Source organism: Macaca mulatta, chromosome 14 (assembly GCF_049350105.2).
Source record: "Macaca mulatta isolate MMU2019108-1 chromosome 14, T2T-MMU8v2.0, whole genome shotgun sequence".
In the NCBI taxonomy this organism is placed as follows: domain Eukaryota; kingdom Metazoa; phylum Chordata; class Mammalia; order Primates; family Cercopithecidae; genus Macaca; species Macaca mulatta.
This window is the reverse complement of record NC_133419.1, coordinates 7984624-8004416: the sequence shown is the minus strand read 5'-3', so window position 1 is coordinate 8004416 and position 19793 is coordinate 7984624. Positions and strand designations below refer to the sequence as shown.

The following is a 19793-nucleotide window of genomic DNA, read 5'->3' as shown; positions in this document are numbered from 1 at the left end:
CTTCTTCCCATTCCATTCTTCTGGAAAATGCCAGGGGCTCTTCCCTTGAGCCCAGTTCTCCTCCCTTGCTTACTTCACCCCTAGAGCCCAGAAATCTTGGCTCCCTGCAAAACCCCCATATTCATTCACAGAAAATAAGGGGACAGTCAAAGGGGAGGCTCACTCTGAGGCCTGTGGGTACCCAAAGCCCTACTTCGATGTCCCCGGCAAATCGTAGCCTGACTTCCCCGGTGGCTCTTTCAGCACCACGGACAGCGGTCGGCGCCCCATTCCTTCACTGCAGATTCGCTCAGATTGCTGGAAGCCATGGGACCCAGCCAGTAGACTCCTCTTATCGTGGAGAGGGACACTCAGAATGCCTCACAGGCAGCTTTATCATCAGTGGGTGAAGAACACAGGAACAACCCCCCTGGAATTTCATACGGAAGGGGATCCAAAGATCAAGGGTTGTTGAAATGGAAGCTTGAGAAAGGGGTGGGTAGGTACATTAGAGGTCAGATTGAGATGAAAGAAGCAACACAGACCCATGTCCAGGAGGAATCATCTCTCTGTCATCCAGATCAATAGGGTTAGAGACTGTGGCAGACAGACACACGGACATCATTCCCTCCACCTCAGTTGCGACACTGACCACAGGATGGCCCCAACCTCTGCCAAAATGCATGACACAAGAATAGGGTCTCTACACCTTGTACCCCTCTTCTAAGACATAATTCTTCTCAGCTGCCTCTCCTCCCACTCTACCTCTGTTGCTATCCCCCCTTTCCATGAGGAGTGGGGAGTTCCCTGGCCCCAAGCTGTTCTTTTTGATGTCAAAGTTAATCTCCATGCTTCCTGTGTGACTGGGAATTCCCAGTCCCACCCTCTAATTTTTAAGTGGCCTCATTTCCAGCCTCTTAAGCGATTCCATGCGCACACAGCTACTCCATCAAACGAGATTTCAGATAAGAACATTCCCTAGCCCACTTGCTTCTTGCATTATTGAATCCCGGGGTAAGAACGGCACCTCCTTGCCCCTGTAGAGAACAATAATCTGTGGTGAAAAGAGAAAAAAGCGGGCGTGGGGGGTGGGGATAAAGCAAAGGTGACAGGATATGGAGAAGAAGGAAAGGGGAAGCTTCAGGGGTCAAGGCACTAAGCTGAGCCGACCAACAAACACGCTAAGAGAAAAAAGAAACGAAGGTGGGGAGTGGAGAGTTGAAGGTGGAGAGGCAGAGCCAGCAGCCCTAGCGCCGCAAATGTGGAGGCGGTGGAGGGAACCTGGAGAAAATACAGGGTCCCTGGTAGGTGCAGGGGTCATAGAGGGTCCAGCGCTGTCCCTTTGCTTCTCGGCTGCTCCCCCATCTTGCCCGCCTAGGCAGGGCGGGGAGCCCTCCGGAGCGGTGCGGAGGCAGCGAGGCCCCGCCCGCCGCCGCCGCAGCCGCGGCAGCCGCCGGAGGATTCCTGTCCTAATATGGAGCTGGGATTCCCCCGGCCCCGCCCCCGCCCCCGGCCCGCGAGGAGACCAAGGCTGGCAGCAGGGCGGGGGGAAGCGCTCGCTTGGGGGCCGGCAACGGGGGGAAGGGATGCCTAAGTGCAGACCCAGGTCCTCGCCGTGTCCCGCGTCCCTGCCTCAGTTTCCCCTGTCAGTAAGATTAATTAGCTGAGAGGGAAACCAAGAATCACTGCAGACTACAGCGCTGGTGTTGGTTTCTATTCCTGGCTGTGGGAAAACAGGATCAACGCCAAATTCAGCTGGTCCCTTTCCCACCGGACTCCCTTTCCACCCATCCTAGGGACTTAGACCCCCACGAACATCCCCTGATTAGCCGCTAAGTCCCAATTTGGGAAGCGGGGGTGGGGATTTTTTCTTTGAAAATGGCCAAGGGAATCCCAGGTTAAGTAGTCCCCAGAGAGGAACCCCAGCTGTGACCTGTCCCACGGAGGCCAAGGAAAGTCCTCCTTCCCTGCATGTGAACGTGACCTTGTTTGTCAAGTAACGAGGGGGATTTGTAGACAGTCTTATTCCTCCCCATTCACTCAACTCCTCAGAAAAATTAGTGTCAGTGCCGGCCCCTCTCTGCCCTCTGCAAACTCCTGCCGGGGGCTTCAGGCCACCCTAACCCTGGCCCTGTCGCTTCCCTCAACTGTACGCGTTCGGACGCCAGGGTCCCCACACCCCATTCAAGCTTTCCTAACGCAGCGCCTGCCTCTCCGCTCAGCTCCCTCCAGGCTCGGCCCCCTCCGCAGCCTCCTGCTCCCCCCTCGCCCGCCCCCCTCCCGCTCTCATTCTACGTCATGAGATGACGTCGGAAGCCGGGCGGGAGGAGGAGCCCCCCTCCCCAGTCAGCGGCTCCCGCTGCAGCTTGCTTAGCCCAGCCTCCCGCTCTCCCGCCCCCCCGCTCTAAAACGAGCCCCCCACGCCTGGCAGGAGCTATATAAGGCGGCGTGAGGCAGGCAAGGGGGGCAGCGCAGCCGAGCGGAGCCCAGGAGAGCAGAGAACGAGCCTGAGCGAGAGAAGGGGAAGCACGGAGGAGGAAGCCGCCGCCGGTGCGTCGGGACGGGAGCGCAGGTGCTCGGGCGCCCGAGCTGGAGCTCCGCAGCCGCCGGTCATGTACCGCTCCACCAAGGGCGCCTCCAAGGCGCGCCGGGACCAGATCAACGCCGAGATCCGGAACCTCAAGGAGCTGCTGCCGCTGGCCGAAGCGGACAAGGTCCGGCTGTCCTACCTGCACATCATGAGCCTCGCCTGCATCTACACTCGCAAGGGTGTCTTCTTCGCTGGAGGTGAGCATGCTGGGGCTACCGCAGATCCGAGCTGCCAGGTGCCGGAGACCCTGGAACTGAGGGAACCCACTGGGGCTGCCGCATGTCTAGGGCAGCGTGCTGGCGAGCTGGGGAGATTTGGGACTCGGGAGATGCGGGACTATCTACTTTTCCTCCTGAGCTCCCTCCAGACCTCACCTTAGTTCTGAATGAGAGTTAGAGAGCCTGGTCGATGTCCCTAACACCAGATTATGAGAGGAGAAGAGCCAGGACAGAGCTGCCTCGGTGCCCGCCAGTGCAGAGGCGCTCCGGGAGCTGGGGAGGGAAACCCGGGAAGTTGCAGGGATGGAGCTGCCTGAGCCTAGGGGAACATAGCCACTGTCCGCGGTGCTGAAAGGGATCGCCTTCGGGGGCACTGCCCATGGTGCTGACGGCTGCATCTGCCGTGTGTGGCGCTGTCCACGGTGCTGATCCCACAGCCCGCTTCGGAGCTCTGTCCACGGTTCTGAAATCAGAGCCACTTTGGAGCTCTGTCCGCGGTTCTGAAATTCAGAGGCGAGGAGTAGCCGACCCCGGTTTAGAAGTCCAGGGCTTGTGGGCTATGGAGGAGATACAGCAACAGGTTCCCCGGCCAAGAGGTGCGGGCAGCGGGTCAACAGGTGTTTGCAGAGGCAGGTCCACGAGAAATTCCTCTGGATTATCTGAAACTCAGACCATGCCTTCTTCACTTCTGCTTTGGCTCCCAGTCTTACTCCTGACTCACCACGTCTTCTCGCCCTACAGGCACTCCTCTGGCGGGCCCCACGGGGCTTCTCTCAGCTCAAGAACTTGAGGACATCGTAGCGGCCCTACCCGGCTTTCTGCTTGTGTTCACAGCCGAGGGGAAATTGCTGTACCTGTCTGAGAGTGTGAGCGAGCATCTGGGCCACTCCATGGTGAGTGCTGAGGGCCCTTTCAGCTGAGGCTGGGCATGGAGGGGGTGCCATGAGCCTTCCACTCCTGAGGAACTGGGAATTACTATGGAGGAAGAGGTTATACCCTACTAGACACTATAGATCAAAGATTGGCTTCTGCTGTTCTCACTAATGGTCATCTCTTCTTTTCCTTCCTCCAGGTGGACCTGGTTGCCCAGGGTGACAGCATCTACGACATCATTGACCCAGCTGACCACCTCACTGTGCGCCAGCAACTCACCCTGCCCTCTGCCCTGGACACTGGTAAGGACTCCTTTCTCCCTTCCTGAGTCCAGTTTCCCACCTGCTGCCCTTCTTCCCACTATCCACTGTCTCTCTCAGCCACTCACCCTCTTATCTGTTTTTCTCTTCTCCTATCTAGATCGCCTCTTCCGCTGCCGCTTCAACACCTCCAAGTCTCTCAGGCGCCAGAGTGCAGGCAACAAACTGGTGCTTATTCGAGGCCGATTCCATGCTCACCCACCTGGGGCCTACTGGGCAGGAAACCCCGTGTTCACAGCTTTCTGTGCCCCATTGGAGCCAAGACCCCGCCCTGGCCCTGGCCCTGGCCCTGGCCCTGCCTCACTCTTCCTGGCCATGTTCCAGAGTCGTCATGCTAAAGACCTGGCCCTACTGGACATCTCTGAGAGGTAAGCCTGGAGTGTTCAGATTCCAAGAGGAAGGCAGGCCAGAGATGAAGGAACCCTAGATTCTGGAGTCAGGGGCAGGGAGGATGGGGTTTAAGGGGGCAGAGGATCTGGGAGGGAGTGAGATGCATGGGTATCAAGCAAGGAAAACAGAAAGCTGACCTCACCCTTTCCACTTTCCCAGTGTCCTAATCTACCTGGGCTTTGAGCGCAGTGAACTGCTTTGTAAATCATGGTATGGACTGCTGCACCCCGAGGACCTGGCCCACGCTTCTGCTCAACACTACCGCCTGTGTGAGTGTCCAGAGAGGCTGGGGACAAGATAGCAAGCTGGGAAAGGGCATGGGAGACCAGACAAAGATGAGCTGTAGTCAAGAGTGATGCTGGGGAGATAACAGAGGCCAACAGTTTTGGACGCTATAGGGTGAATATGAGGGTGAGGATTCAAGGCAATAATCGAATCAGAACTGGGGGACTTTGAGTGGTGAGGTCAAGGTAGAGAGCTGAGTGGTGCAGGTGAGGGTAGTCAGAAGAGAGGATGTCATGGCTATCTCAATTCAGTGGAGAGGTGACCAAGGGCAGGGAGTAGGTAGAGTTGCCTGGTGGGCATCCTAACTCTGCATCTTCTTTCTCCCCAGTGGCTGAGAGTGGAGATATTCAGGCAGAGATGGTGGTGAGGTTACAGGCCAAGACTGGAGGCTGGGCATGGATTTACTGCCTATTATACTCAGAAGGTCCAGAGGGCCCCATTACTGCCAATAACTACCCAATCAGGTAAGCCACAAGCCAGGGGCCTAGGGGGCAGCTGAGGTCGGCATGGAGGAGATACAAATCAGGGAACTGCTCTGGAAATGGACATCAGACCCTTACCAGCTGCCTCTTCTCTCCTCTCCAGTGACATGGAAGCCTGGAGCCTCCGCCAGCAGTTGAACTCTGAAGATACCCAGGCAGCTTATGTCCTGGGCGCTCCGACCATGCTGCCCTCATTCCCTGAAAACATTCTTTCCCAGGAACAGTGCCCCAGCACTAACCCACTCTTCACCACAGCCCTGGGGGCTCCCAGAAGCACCAGCTTCCCCAGTGCTCCTGAACTGAGTGTTGTCTCTGCATCAGAAGAGCTTCCCCGACCCTCCAAAGAACTGGACTTCAGTTACCTGACATTCCCTTCTGGGCCTGAGCCTTCTCTCCAAGCAGAACTGAGCAAGGATCTTGTGTGCACTCCACCGTACACGCCCCATCAGCCAGGAGGCTGTGCCTTCCTCTTCAGCCTCCATGAGCCCTTCCAGACCCACTTGCCCACCCCATCCAGCACTCTTCAAGAACAGCTGACTCCAAGCACAGCGACCTTCTCTGATCAGTTGACGCCCAGCAGTGCAACCTTCCCAGATCCACTAACTAGCCCACTGCAAGGCCAGTTGACTGAAACCTCAGTCAGAAGCTATGAAGACCAGTTGACTCCCTGCACCTCCACCTTCCCAGACCAGCTGCTTCCCAGCACAGCCACCTTCCCAGAGCCTCTGGGCAGCCCTGCCCATGAACAGCTGACTCCTCCCAGCACAGCATTCCAAGCACACCTGGACAGCCCCAGCCAAACCTTCCCAGAGCAACTGAGTCCCAATCCTACCAAGACTTACTTTGCCCAGGAGGGATGCAGTTTTCTCTATGAGAAGTTGCCCCCAAGTCCTAGCAGCCCTGGTAATGGGGACTGCACGCTCTTGGCCCTAGCCCAGCTCCGGGGCCCCCTCTCTGTGGATGTCCCCCTGGTGCCCGAAGGCCTGCTCACACCTGAGGCCTCTCCAGTCAAGCAGAGTTTCTTCCACTACTCTGAAAAGGAGCAGAACGAGATAGACCGTCTCATCCAGCAGATTAGCCAATTGGCTCAGGGCATGGACAGACCCTTCTCAGCTGAGGCTGGCACTGGTGGACTAGAGCCACTTGGAGGACTGGAGCCCCTAGACTCCAACCTGTCCCTGTCAGGGGCAGGCCCCCCTGTGCTCAGCCTGGACCTGAAGCCCTGGAAATGCCAGGAGCTGGACTTCCTGGCTGACCCTGATAACATGTTCCTGGAAGAGACGCCCGTGGAAGACATCTTCATGGATCTCTCTACCCCAGACCCCAGTGAGGAATGGGGCTCAGGGGATCCTGAGGCAGAGGGCCCAGGAGGGGCCCCATCGCCTTGCAACAACCTGTCCCCAGAAGACCACAGCTTCCTGGAGGACCTGGCCACATATGAAACCGCCTTTGAGACAGGTGTCTCAGCATTCCCCTATGATGGGTTTACTGATGAGTTGCATCAACTCCAGAGCCAAGTTCAAGACAGCTTCCATGAAGGTGAGTCAGCCAAAAGGTCCAAGAACTCAAATCCCTCTCCTGCCAATGAAATGCTGGGTAGAATTAGGTAAATCAATTCCCCCTCTCTGTACCTTGATTTTATTAAGGGGATGACATCCACGGCTGCAGAGAGTAGCAGTGGGGATAGGAAAAAATGAAAGGCTTAATATGAAAGTTTGAACAAGTAGACATGGCAGGGGCTGAGGCTGTGGGATAGAGTGGTAGAGAATCCTTAAGGAAGGGCTTGTGCTTAACTCCATAAGAGTCCTAGGTCAGTCTTCACTACCCCACTTTACAGATGGAAATAATCAAGGTCCCAGAGTTAAAGAAACTTTCCTTAGGGCACACAACAAACTTATGGAAGAGGAACTAGAGCTCCATCATAGTATCCTAGCTCCCTGAAAGGGATACAGAGCAAGAGTTTATAGAAGTTGGTAAAAGAAAGATGAGGCTCAGCCCCTGACTCCATTGAGGTAGCTCCCTGGTTACAGCCCCATCCTTCCTAAACTACAGCCACGGTTTCACTCCATCCATCCAAATTGCCCCCTAATCTGCTGAGCCTCTGGCCATCGTTTCATCATTGAGCCAACATCTTTGAAGCCCACATTAATACCAACACATTCTCAGCCCCAGGATCCTCTGTCCTTATTGGCCTAGCTGATTGTGTTCTCTCTCTCTCTGTCTCTCTGCAGATGGAAGTGGAGGGGAACCAACGTTTTGAATAAGTCTGTGACTTAACGTCGTCAAGTATGGCATATTGTCATCAAGACGTGGAGCCGCTCTCCACCCCCCCGGGACTGTTGGGGGGATTCTGGGGGCCAGAGGGGGATATATATGATTCCCCAGGCCCTGCAGGATTTGGGGGGGGGAGGTGGGAGGGCAAGGGAGGGGAGCTTCTTTTTAAAATCAGAGACTTCGAGCGATCCCAGTTTCCATTTCAATCTGTATTCACTCGTAGTGAGTTTCCTTGAATGGGATTTCAAGCGGAGAATGGGGGAGTCTCACTTCCCCGCCGCCTTGCCCCATTGGCCTGGGCCAGTTCTCCACTCCTAGGGGCCAAGCCACCCCTAGGCCTTGGTGGGGGAAAGGCAAGGCCCACCCGGGCCAGCCCGTGCCCTGAGGGGCTCTTGACACCCACGTAGAATTCTCTACACACCAGTAACGGGATTTCAATTCCGATGGACTCTGCCGCCCTGGCGGCCCTTCCTGTGACTTTTGCGCCCCGCGCCTGGGGTGGGGGGTGCGAAGAGACGCTACGTTCCTTTCCGATGGAGGAAGGCAGACCTGCCGTCACACGTGTGCTTGCACGAGTGCGTGTACCTGGTGCGGGACTCACCCGGCCGCCAGACTGCCTGGGCCTGCCCAGATGGCCACCTCGTGGTGCTGCGGTGACTTTGTAGCCAACTTTATAATAAAGTCCAGTTTGCCTTTTTGGTACCTCTGGTTTCATGCACTACTGTGTAAAAGGAAGGGTGGAGGATAAGTTTGGGAGGCTTGGATGGGAGCCTGGGGGCCAGGAGGTAAAAGCTGGACCTGTTTGTGGCCCCAGCATTTCTTCGTCCACTTGTGAATTCATTCATTCATTCATTCATTCACTCATTCATTCATTCTTTCACTCAACATCCACATGTACATTGTATGGCCCATACTGTGCTAGAAGCTGGAAAGTTTAGGGCTAAAACAGATGTTATGTCTTGCCCTCAAGGTGCTTGGCCAAACCCCGTACTAGAGAATATCGGCATCTCCTCTCTGTGCCAGGCTTGCAGTGCTCGTGGTGTGGGAGGAAACAGAGGGCCTAGGGGTGGACAAGAGGATTCAACTTGATGTTGGTTCTGGACATGGGTTTGAAGCTTCTGCTCACAAGTTCTTTCTTCACCTGGCCTTCAGGGAAGCAACTTCCTTGTGGGGCCCTGGATCGACCCATTGGAAATTGTAACCACATCTGTTATCCTTGCACAGGGCTTTCAGCTGACACACACTTTTACATCTCTTTTTGCTGCAACAATGCCTCTGGGCAGGCATATTAGCCCATCTCACTGATGAAGAAACTGAGGACCACAGGTGAAAAGTTATTTGTTCCCACAGTTGGTGAGAGGCATGGGTGGGTGGGCAACGTACCCAGAGCATCTACATCCCAGCCCTGGGCTGTTTCCTCTGCTGGAAGAGCCAGTGAACCACCACCCATCCCAAATCATCTCATCCCAGATTACTCAAGAAGGGCAAATGTGGGCTGGAGCAGGGTCCTTTCTCCCAAGTGTGGGGTAAGAAACCCCCTCCTTTTGCTTCTCCAAGTCTGTAAAGTAGAGCTGAGAACTTATAACTTACTTATAACTCAGTAAGTCAAGAGACAAAAGTTTCCAAAAATGCTGTTTTCCTCCAAGCTTGAAGCCCAAACAGCCACTGGGTAGGGTGAGGGGCAAATGAAACTGAGATGGGCTGGGCACAGTGGCTCACACTTGTAATCCCAGCACTTTGGGAGGCCAAGGCAGGAAGATTACTTGAACACAGGAGTTTGAGATCAGCCTGGGAAACCTGGTGAAATCCCATTTTTACAAAAAATACAAATATTAGCTGGGTGTGGTGCACACGTGCAGTCCCAGCTACATGAGAGCTGGAGGCTGGAGGATCTCTTGAGCCTGGGAGGCGGAGGTTGCAGCGAGCCAAGACTGCACCACTGTACTCCAGCCTGGGCGACAGAGCGAACCCTGGATTCAAATCTCACCTCCACCAATTATTTGCCAAATGGGACTTGAGGTTCAGTTTCTCCACAAGTGAAGTGAAGCTGACAAACATGGTACTTATCTCCCAAAGACGCTGTTAGAACCTGATAGTGTCCATTTATAAGCGGAGAAGCACAGAATTGACTTAAGTTATTAAATTGAATTAGAAGGCAATGGTGACCTCAAATGCTTGAGAGCATGTTTCTTTCTCAGGGAAAGGAAGGAAACTCCAGGCCCCAATCTTTCCCCGGTGAAGTACTGAGGCTGGGTTCCAGGAACTGAGGGTGCAAACCTGAGAAAGACCCTAAGACTCCTTTCATTCCAAATCCTCCAGTTCTGGGGCCATGCCCTTTCTGAGGGTCCCATGGGAAGGAGGACACTCCTGGGGACCTGTCACTATTTTTCCACCTTGGACAGGTCCTTGAGTGGAACAGGAGAGTGGAGTTTTGCCCTCTGCCTTCCTTGTGCATCTGTTCTCCAACTTGGACAAAATAACTGGACTGTCATCCCCAGGAGGACCCTGGCACAGAGCACAGGACTGGCACATAGCAAGCACGCTCAAAGTGTCTTCTTGAAAGGAATCTGTTTTTTTCTTTCTTCTTTCTTTCTTTTTCTTTCTTTATCTCTCTCTCTCTTTCTCTCTCTCTCTTTCTTTCTTTCTATCTTTCTCTCTTTCTCTCTCTTTCTCTCTCTCTTTCTTTCTCTTCTTCATTTTAGACAGGGTCTCACATTTATTGAAAGAAACTTCTTTCTTTCATTAGCTCTTTCTTTCTTTCTTTCTTTCCTTCTTTCTTTTTTCTTTATTCTTTGTTCTTTCATTCTTTCATTCTTCCTTTTCAGACAAGGTTCACTATAGTGCCCAGGCTGGACTCAAACTCCTGGGCTTAAGAGATCCTCCTGACTCATCCTCCCAAAGTGCTGGGATTACAGGTGCACAGTACCCCACCTGGCTGAGAGGACACTTCTGAAGATCAAAGGATTTCATTAGAGTCATCAGTTTCTACCACAAAAATGTGTTCCCAAGTTCCCCAGAGGGAATCTTAAGTGGCCATGAGCTCAGGACACACACTGGAGTCCCATCTAAAAACCTCCCTGGTGGGGGGCCGGGTGCGGTGGCTCAAGCCTGTAATCCCAGCACTTTGGGAGGCCGAGACGGGCGGATCACGAGGTCAGGAGATTGAGACCATCCTGGCTAACATGGTGAAACCCCGTCTCTACTAAAAAAAAAAAAAAAACAAAAAGCTAGCCGGGCCAGGTGGCGGGCGCCTGTAGTCCCAGCTACTCGGGAGGCTGAGGCAGGAGAATGGTGTAAACCCGGAGGTGGAGCTTGCAGTGAGCTGAGATCCGGCCGCTGCACTCCAGCCCGGGCAACAGATCAAGACTCCGTCTCAAAAAAAAAAAAATAAAAAAAAAATAAAAACCTCCCTGGGGTCATTAAAAAAAAAAAAGGGAAAGTCTGGTCAGGAAATTGTGGCAGCTCATGCCTATAATCCCAGAACTTTGGGAGGACGAGGTGGGAGGGTGGCCTGAGCTCACGAGTTCAATACCAGCCTGGGCAACAAAGCAAGATCCAATCTCTACAAACAAAAATTAGGTGGGCGTGGTGGCATGCACCTGTAGTTCCGTCTACTTGAGAGGCTGATGTGGAAGGATTGCTTAAGCCCAGGAGTTAGAGACTGCAATGAGCTATGGTCATACCATTGCACTCCAACCTGGGCAACAGAGCAAAATCCTGCCCCAAAAACAAAACAAAACAAAACAAAAAAGAAAATCTGAGAAACCTAAGGAAACATAATGATGAAATAGAATGTAGTATACTAGAACAGAAAAAGGACGAAAGGTAATGAGGAAGTCTGAATAAAGTATGGACTTCAGTTGATAATACTGTGTCAACATTGATTCATTTATTGTGACAAATGTATCATGTAAGTGTAAGATGTTGGTAACGGGGGAAATGGCTGTGGGGTCTGTGGGAACTTCGTAGGATCTTCACAACTTTTCTCTAAGTCTAAATCTATAATAGGCCGGGCATGGCGGCTCACACCTTAATCCCAGCACTTTGGGAGGCTGAGGTGTGTGGATCACCTGAGGTCAGGAGTTCGACAGCAGCCTGGCCAACATGGTGAAACCCTGTCTCCGATAAAAATACAAAAATTAGCTGGGCATGGTGGCGTGAGCCTGTAATCCCAGCTACTCAGGAGGCTGAGGCAGGAGAATCACTTGAATTCGTTAGGCGGAGGTTGCAGTGAGTCTAGATTGTGCCATTGCACTCCAGCCTGGGTGACAGAGTGAGACTCTGTCTCAAAAAACAAAAACAAACAAACAAACAAACAAAAAACACAGAAAAGCCCCCATCTTTTTTTTTTTTTTTTTTTTTTTGAGATGGAGTCTTGCTCTGTCACCCAGGCTGGAGTGCAGTGGCATGATCTCGGCTCATGGCAGCCTCTGCCTCCCGGGTCCCAGCAATTCTCCTGCCTCAGCCTCCTGGGTAGCTGGGATTCCAGGCGCATGCCACCACGCCCGGCTAATTTTTCTATTTTTAGTAAGACGGGGTTTCACCATATTGGCCAGGCTTATCTCAATCTCTTGACCTCGTGATCCACCCGCCTCAGCCTCCCAAAGTGCTGGGATTACAGGCATGAGCCACCGCGCCTGGCCGCCCCACAACATTAAAAAGTAAAAATTATGGAAGAAAAAAAGAAACCCCTCCTTGGTATTTGGGGGCAGTGACAGGAGATGGTAGAGTGTGTGTAGACAAGAAGGCACCCTAACACTCAGAACTGCTGAGCCAGGCAGTCGGCCCGTGCGGAGAAGGAAGTTGAGAGAGCCCATGGCGCCCCCTGCTGGACATAGAACTATCTGCAGGGTCCCTGTGGCTCGGAGCATCAATACTGCATCTTAGAATAGATGGGTAAACTGAGGCCCAGAGAGAAGAAAGGAATTGCCCAATGGCACTTCCAAAGTGGCTGCCAAAGCCAAATCTGACTCTCAAGCACCCTTGCCACCAACACCAGATTGCTGCCCTGGGAGCAAAAAGGTATGAGAAAGGGCTGAAGTTTTGGGGTCACAAAGACTGAGCTCAAATACTGACTCTGGCACCTCATTTTGCATGTGATAAACACTTATGACACCTACATGTGCCAGGACTTTGCTAGGTGCTAGGGAAAACTGAACAAGACAGACAAGGTCCCTGGACTCACAGATCTTACACTGAAGTTGTGGGGAGACATAACAAAAAGTAAAATAACTCTCTAAAAGGAGCATGCAGTGCGTGCAATGAAAGAAAGAACTTGCGTGCTGTGGCAGCGAGTAACTGAGGAGGGGGTGCTAATTTAGAGTGTGGAGTCAGAAAACTCTTCTAAGGTGACATTGAGCTAAGACCTAAAAGATAAGAAAGAAGAACAGGCCAGGCACAGGGGCTCATGCCTATAATCCTAGCACTTTGGGAGGCTGAGGCAGGTGGATGGCTTGAGCCCAGGAGTTTGAAACCAGCCTGGGCAACAAGACGGATCCCTGTCTCTACAAGAAAAAAAAAAAAAAAAAGCAAAAAGTTAGCCAGGCGTGGTGTGCACCTGTAGTCCCAGCTACCCAAAAGGCTGAGGTAGGAAGATCACCTGAGCCCAGAAGGGCGAGGCTGCAGTGAGCCTTGATTGCACTTGCACCACTGCAGTCCAGCCTGGGTGAAAAAAGTGAGACCTTGTCTCCAAAAAAAAAAAAAAAAAAAGCCGGGTGTGTTGGCTCACGCCAGTAATCCCAGCACTTTGGGAGGCCGAGGCGGGTAGATCACGGGGTCAGGAGATTGAGACCATCCTGCTAACACGGTGAAATCCCGTCTCTACTAAAAATACAAAAAATTAGCCAGGAGTGGTGGTGGGCACCTGTAATCCCAGCTACTCGGGAGGCTGAGGCAGGAGAATTGCTTGAACCTGGGAGGCGGAGGTTGCAGTGAGCCGAGATTGTGCCATTGCACTCCAGCCTAGGTGACAGAGTGAGACTCCATCTCAAAAGAAAAAAAAGTGATAAAAAGATGGAAAAATGGATAAGAAAGTTTTGTTTTTGTTTTCCTTTTTTTTTTTTTTTTTGAGATGGAGTTTCGCTCTTGTCACCCAGGCTGGAATGCAATGGCATGATCTCGGCTTACTGCAACCTCTGCCTCCCGGGGTCAAGTGATTCTCCTGCCTCAGCCTCCTGAGTAGCTGGAATTATAGGTGTCTGCCACCACGCTCAGCTATTTTTTTTTTTTTTTTTTAGTAGAGACAGGGTTTCACCATGTTGGTCAGGCTGGTATCTAACTCCCGACCTCAGGTGATCTACCCACCTCGGCCTCCTAAAGTGCTGGGATTACAGGTGTGCAACACCATGCCTGGCCAAGAAACTTTTAAAAGATAAGAAAGGATGCCCACCCTGGCTGCAGGCTGGGTGTCTCTGGCTTGCTGAGTGTGGGTGACTACCCTGAAGATGCCGGTCGGAACCTGCCAGCACTGCAGATGCTGTTGGTCTGCTGTGCCCATGATATTGGGGCAAAGAGGAAGTGGCTATTTCTACACTTGGTGTTCAGAAACCAGTGAGCTCTAAGAATGGTTTATAGCCTGACATTTCTTAGAAAAAAGAAAAATAAAATTAAACAAGATTATATTCATGATGGCTCTTGACTGTTATCCCAGCAGTTTGGAAGGCCGAGGTGGGAGGATCGCTTGAGCCTACAAGTTTGAGAGCAGCCTGGGCAACATGGCGAAAACTCATCTCTACAGAAAAATATAATTTAAAAAATTAGCCAGGCATGGTGGTGTGTACCTGTGGCCCTAACCACTTGGGAGGCTGATGTGAGAGAATCACTTGAGGCCAGGAGTTGGAGGCTACGGTGAGCTATGATTACACCACTGCACTCCAGCCTGGCAACAGGGCAAGACCCTGTCTCAAAAAAGGAAGGAAAGAAAAAGAAGAAAGAAAGAGAGAGAAAGAAGGAAGGAAAGAAGGAAAGAAAGAGACTTCGTTGGGCACAGTGGCTCATGCCTATAAGCCCAGTGCTTTGAGAGGCTGAGGTGAGACGATTTGAGGCCAGGAGCTTGAGACCAGCCTGGGCAACATAGTGAGATACTGTCTCTTTAAAAAATAAAACAGGTCAGCCATGGTGGCTCACGCCTGTAATCCCAGCAGTTTGGGATGCCAAGCTGGGAAGATTACTTGAGGCCAGGAGCTTGAGACCAGCCTGGGCAACATAGTGAGATACTGTCTCTTTAAAAAATAAAACAGGTCAGACATGGTGGCTCACGCCTGTAATCCCAGCAGTTTGGGATGCCAAGCTGGGAAGATTACTTGAGGTCAGGAGTTTCAGACCAGCCTGGCCAACATGATGAAACCCCATCTTTACTGTAAATACAAAAATTAGCTAGGTGTGGTGGCGCAGGCCTATAATTCCAGCTACTTGGGAGGCTGAGGCAATAGAATCGCTTAAACCCGGGAGGCAGAGGTTGCAGTGAGCCAAGACTATGCCATTTCTTGTCTTGGAGACAAAAGCGAAACTCCATCTCCAAAAACACCACCACCAACAACAAAAATAAAAATAAAATAAAATAAAAGTAAATAAAAAATAAACATAATTTAAAATTCACCAGGCATAGTGGCATGCACCTGTAGTCCCAGATACTTGGGAAACTGAGGCTGGAGGATCCCTGAGGCTGCAGTGATCTATTACCGCACCACTGCCTGGGTTACAGAGTAAGACCCTGTCTCTAAAACATTTAAAAATGAAAAAGCCAGGTGCGGTGGCTCACGCCTGTAATCCCAGCACTTTGGGAGGCCGAGGGAGGCAGATCACAAGGTCAGGAATTTGAGACCAGCCTGGCCAACATGGTGAAACCCTGTCTCTACTAAAAATACAAAAATTAGCCAGGCGTGGTGGTGGGTGCCTGTAATCCCACCTACTTGGGAGGCTGAGGCAGGAGAATCGCTTGAACCCAGCACGCAGAGGCTGCAGTAAGCTGAGATCATGCCACGGCACTCCAGCCTGGGTGACAAGAGCAAGACTCTGTCTCAAAAACATAAATTAATTCATTAAAAAAATTTTTTTTTTTTTAATGAAGTATTGGTCGGGCATGGTGGCTCACACCTGTAATCCCAGCACTTTGGGAGGCCAAAGCGGGTGAATCACCTGAGGTCAGGAGTTCAAGATCAGCCTGGCCAACATGGTGAAACCCTGTCTGTACTGAAAATACAAAAATTAGCCATGTGTGTTGGTGGGCGCCTGTAACCCCAGCTACTTGGGAGGCTGACACAGGAGAATCACTTGAACTTGAGAGGCAGAGGTTGCAGTGAGCCAAGATCGTGCCACTGCACTCCAGCCTGGGTAACAGAGTCAGACTCCATCTCACAAAAAAAAAAAAAAAAAAACCTAAGCCATCATTTAAAATTGTTTTAGAAAGACAATTTTTAGGCTAGGCGTGGTGGCTCACACCTGTAATCCCAGCACTTTGGGAGGCGGAGGCGGGCAGATTATGAGGTCAGGAGATCGAGACCATCCTGGCTAACAGTGAAACCCCGTCTCTAGTAAAAATACAAAAAAAATTAGCCGGGCATGGTGGCAGGCGCCTGTAGTCCCAGCTACTTAGGAGGCTGAGGCAGGAGAATGGCGTGAACCTGGGAGGCGGAGCTTGCAGTGAGCCAAGATCATGCACTGCACTCCAGCCTGGGCGACAGAACGGAGACTCCGTCTCAAAAAAAAAAAAAAAAAAAAATGCCGGGCGCGGTGGCTCAAGCCTGTAATCCCAACACTTTGGGAGGCCGAGAAGGGCGGATCACGAGGTCAGGAGATCAAGACCATCCTGGCTAACACAGTGAAACCCCGTCTCTACTAAAAAAAAAAATACAAAAAACTAGCCGGGCGAGGTGGCGGGTGCCTGTAGTCCCAGCTACTCAGGAGGCTGAGGCAGGAGAATGGCGTAAACCCGGGAGGCGGAGCTTGCAGTGAGCCGAGATCCGGCCACTGCACTGCAGCCTGGGTGACAGAGCGAGACTCCGCCTCAAAAAAAAAAAAAAAGATAATTTTTAAATGTTCTAAATAGTTGCCAAGTTAAAAGTATACAGCATTATACAGCTCTATAGAGGATGACCCCAGTTTGCTTTTTCAAAAAGCATTATACATAAATACACAAAGAAAAAAAAAAGAGCAGAAAAGATATACAACAAACATTGGCAGAAGTCTCATCTGGGTGGTGGGATAACGTGAGGATTTTCTTTTCTTTTAGGTGTTTATCTATGCTTTCCATATTTTATCAGTATAAAATGAAGTGTCTAGCACATAACAGATGTTCAGTAAACACGAAACTTCTTTCTCTCCCAACTGCTGCTCTCTTCTCTGAAAGGACAATGAGGAAATAAAAGGCCAAGGGCTTCCCGAGGACTTCTGCATCAGGCAGGAACCTGCTGAAGCTTTGCTCTTTCTGTGGTCTGTAGCTGTCAGCCCTACAATAGTTCATGTTCAGCCAACATCTGACCCAGAGCCAGGGTCAGGAGCTTAGTAGAAGGGCCTGAGGTAGCCCCTGGGATCTGGGCACTCCATGTAGTAACCCTGCCTGGGGCTGAGCTGAGACCTCCACAGGGACCTGTTTCTGCTGAGGTGGCAAATCATTAGGAGATAAAAGAGATTTTTGATGGAAGAAGCAAGCAATACACCCCAGGCCTAGCACCTATGGTTCCCAGCCTGGGGAGGGGAAGAACAAAGGATTTCAAATGAGAAGCCCTGTGTTCTATTCCTACCTCTGGCACCAATTCAGAACCTGGGCAATAAAACAAAATTATAACTTAAAAGAAAAAAAAGGACCTGGGCAAGTTACTTTGCTTGGCTGAACCTCAATTTGCACATCTGAGAAGCAGCATGAAGACCCCAATTTCCTAATGTCTGCCCATGTTGGCTACCACCAGTACTGGTCCCCTTCCCTGAGGTCCCAAGATAGAAGATGACAGTGGGTAAGAAAGGATGTTTATTCAGGCCTGATGCCTCAATACAGCTAAATGTACAAAAATACATCATTCAAAGTCACGAAAACCATCATCATACTGGTGTGACCTCCTTCCTCCCCTGGGGCACAGCCTTTGCAACTGGCCCCCTTCCCAGCTGCCTCCTTTGATATCTGGGAGAAGGGGGGCAAGGGTCACTTCTTGGCAGCTTCCTCCTGGGCGGCCAAATCTGCCTCCTTCTGAGCAGCCAGGAAGATGGCTCGTTCCTTCTGGAAAGCTGCAAGTTCTTCTGAACTGAGGCTGCAAGTGAAGACAGACAGATGGTTGGCGCATGATGAGTCACCAGTGGGAGCTCACAGGACCCCATGTCTTGCAGGGGCTCAAAGGGGCCTCTGTCTCAGAGCCCAGCTTGCCTGGCCCTTTCTCCCTCCCTGACTTCCCAGCCTCTATACCTTTGCTTTCCAGGGACACCATCTCCCAACCCCCAAAACCCCTATCTTTTGTTCCCTTATTAAATCCCTACTCATCCTTTGAGGTGTCAGCCAGACCCCAGTCCAGATTAACTGGGGTACTCTGTGCCCCAAAATATGCTGTACAATGAAGTCACGGGGCTGAGCATGTATGTCTGTCCCAGGGCTGGGGTCAGATTTACCCATCTCCATGTTCCCAATAAAAGAAAAGATTTAAGAAAAGTCAAGTCTGTGTCTGCTCCATGCTTAATCCCACTCTTCTCGGGAAATAATCAATTGTCAGCCTTGACATGGGATGTGACACAGCAGCAAGAAGCCAGTAAAAGGTTGAGTGCTATCTCTGTTCCAGCCATTGTCTAGGCCAGACACTCTCCCACCCAACATCTTACTTCAATGAAACAATTCCTGAAGTCATCTGAAGCCCCATAACGGGGGTCTCCTGTTTGCCTCAGGAGCAAGCATGAACCTGACACAGCTCAAAAATCTTTCCCCACTGGTCCTTCCCTCAAACCATTCTCCACTCGCCTAGGTCTAGGACGACAGACCCGGGTGACACTGAACTTCTCCCACTTGGATCCTTCATGGAGAGCTTTCCATTTCTTAGAACATTTGCAGAACAACATCTAATACATAACAGGTGCCCAATAAGAGTATTCCAAATCAATGAATGTGGTCTCCCACACCCACCCTATCCTCTAGAATCTAGGGTCCCTTGACTTAAAAACTGACTTTCCCACTGCAATGGGCCCTCTCAGCTCTGCCCGAGTCCAGAGCTTTCTGGGCCCTCTCGTCACACTGCACCTGCCAGGACACTTACTCCTTCACCACACGAATGCCCAGAGAACGGGCAGATCCGATGATGGAGCGGACAACAGAGGACAGGGGTACGTCCTGCAGGGCGAATGCCTCATCCTGAGCTTTGATGCAGGCAATCTCATACACATGCTTCAAGGTCACCAGGCCTGCCACCTCTTTCCCTAGAAGGAAGGAACAAGTGGTTCTTCAGGTGTTACTGAGATTCTGGAGTCCCCAGAATCTCAGACGCCTACCCTGACCCTCACCTGTTTGCCGGGCCCCCTTTTCAATTCCAGCTGCTGCCTTCAAGAAGTAGGAAACAGTGGGCTGTCCAATCTTGATTTCAAATGTCCTGTCAGGCTTAACAGAAAAAAGAAATATGAGATTCTCTCTTCCTGCTGCCCCATCCCAGGGAACTTCTAATGTCCTGTCCCTGCTTCCTTCATCTCACTTTCCTATGGCATCCCTCAAAAAGACCACAGAATCACAAGAAAAAAATAAATCTGGGCCAGGCGCAGTGGCTCATGCCTGTAATCCCAGCACTTTGGGAGGAAAAGGTGGGTGGATCACCTGAGGACAGGAGTTCAAGACCAGCCTGACCAACATGGTGAAACCCCATCTCTACTAAAAATACAAAAAATTAGCAGACATGGTGGCAGGCGCCTGTAATCCCAGCTACTCAGGAAGCTGAGGCAGGAGAATTGCTTGAACCCGGGAGAAGGAGGTTGCAGTGAGCCGAGATAGTGCCATTGCACTCCAGCCTGGGCGACAAGGGCAAAACTCCATTTCAAAAAAAAAAAAAAAAAGAAAGAAAAAATAAATCTGCAACAAACAACCCTGTCCTCTCTATTCCTGCCCTAATTCTGCTCTGGAAGGCCCAGTGAAATGGAGGGGCAAAGGAGGAACTGCAACATGGCAAGATGGGGCTGGTTCAGAAAAAATATGGTCTAGTCCTAAATGGGGAAAGTGGAGCCCAGTAATAGGAAGTCAAGTCAGGAGCTGAGAAAACCCCAGATGACCAGCCCCAGGGATGAGGAAGAACAGAGGGAGAAAGAAACCAGGGATCGGTCCAGACTCCACCTTCACAAAAATCTTGGTAGGCAGAGGAATGCCTTCTTTGATGTCCTTTGTCCTCTCATTGAACTCCTTGCAAAATTGGTTGATGGAAACACCTCT

General features: G+C 51.5%; 2 protein-coding genes and 1 non-coding gene across 7 annotated transcripts in view; 2 read left to right on the top strand and 1 right to left on the bottom strand.

Moving 5' to 3' along the window:
- Positions 1-2443: 2443 nt before the first annotated feature.
- NPAS4 (neuronal PAS domain protein 4) lies at positions 2444-8113 on the top strand. 2 transcript variants are annotated; one of them, XM_001110331.4, is made up of 8 exons: positions 2444-2766; positions 3529-3680; positions 3860-3962; positions 4081-4348; positions 4530-4639; positions 4984-5119; positions 5241-6676; positions 7369-8113. In XM_001110331.4, the coding sequence occupies exons 1-8, from the start codon at positions 2592-2594 to the stop codon at positions 7395-7397; spliced, it is 2409 nt and encodes an 802-aa protein (XP_001110331.1). In that variant the 5' UTR covers positions 2444-2591; the 3' UTR covers positions 7398-8113. The 2 variants fall into 2 exon arrangements, with proteins under 2 accessions (XP_001110331.1, XP_028689041.1); XM_028833208.2 differs by lacking the exon at positions 4530-4639.
- Positions 8114-13857: 5744 nt separating this feature from the next.
- Positions 13858-13994, top strand: LOC114672533 (small nucleolar RNA SNORA43). The gene has a single exon (XR_003722939.2). It is a non-coding gene; the product is annotated as a small nucleolar RNA SNORA43 (small nucleolar RNA).
- Positions 13995-17358: 3364 nt separating this feature from the next.
- MRPL11 (mitochondrial ribosomal protein L11) overlaps positions 17359-19793 on the bottom strand; it is a 248991-nt gene continuing 246556 nt past the window's right edge. For 3 of the 4 annotated variants that reach the window (XM_077960914.1, XM_077960916.1, NM_001261127.1), the window contains 4 exons: positions 19698-19793; positions 18884-18977; positions 18640-18799; positions 17359-17652 (listed from right to left, as the gene is read on the bottom strand). In XM_077960914.1, the coding sequence (XP_077817040.1) occupies positions 17547-17652; positions 18640-18799; positions 18884-18977; positions 19698-19793 (456 nt within the window). In that variant the 3' untranslated portion in view covers positions 17359-17546. Of the gene's footprint in view, positions 17653-18312; positions 18446-18639; positions 18800-18883; positions 18978-19697 lie in introns of those variants that run through there. The other variant, XM_077960915.1, reaches the window with a different exon arrangement.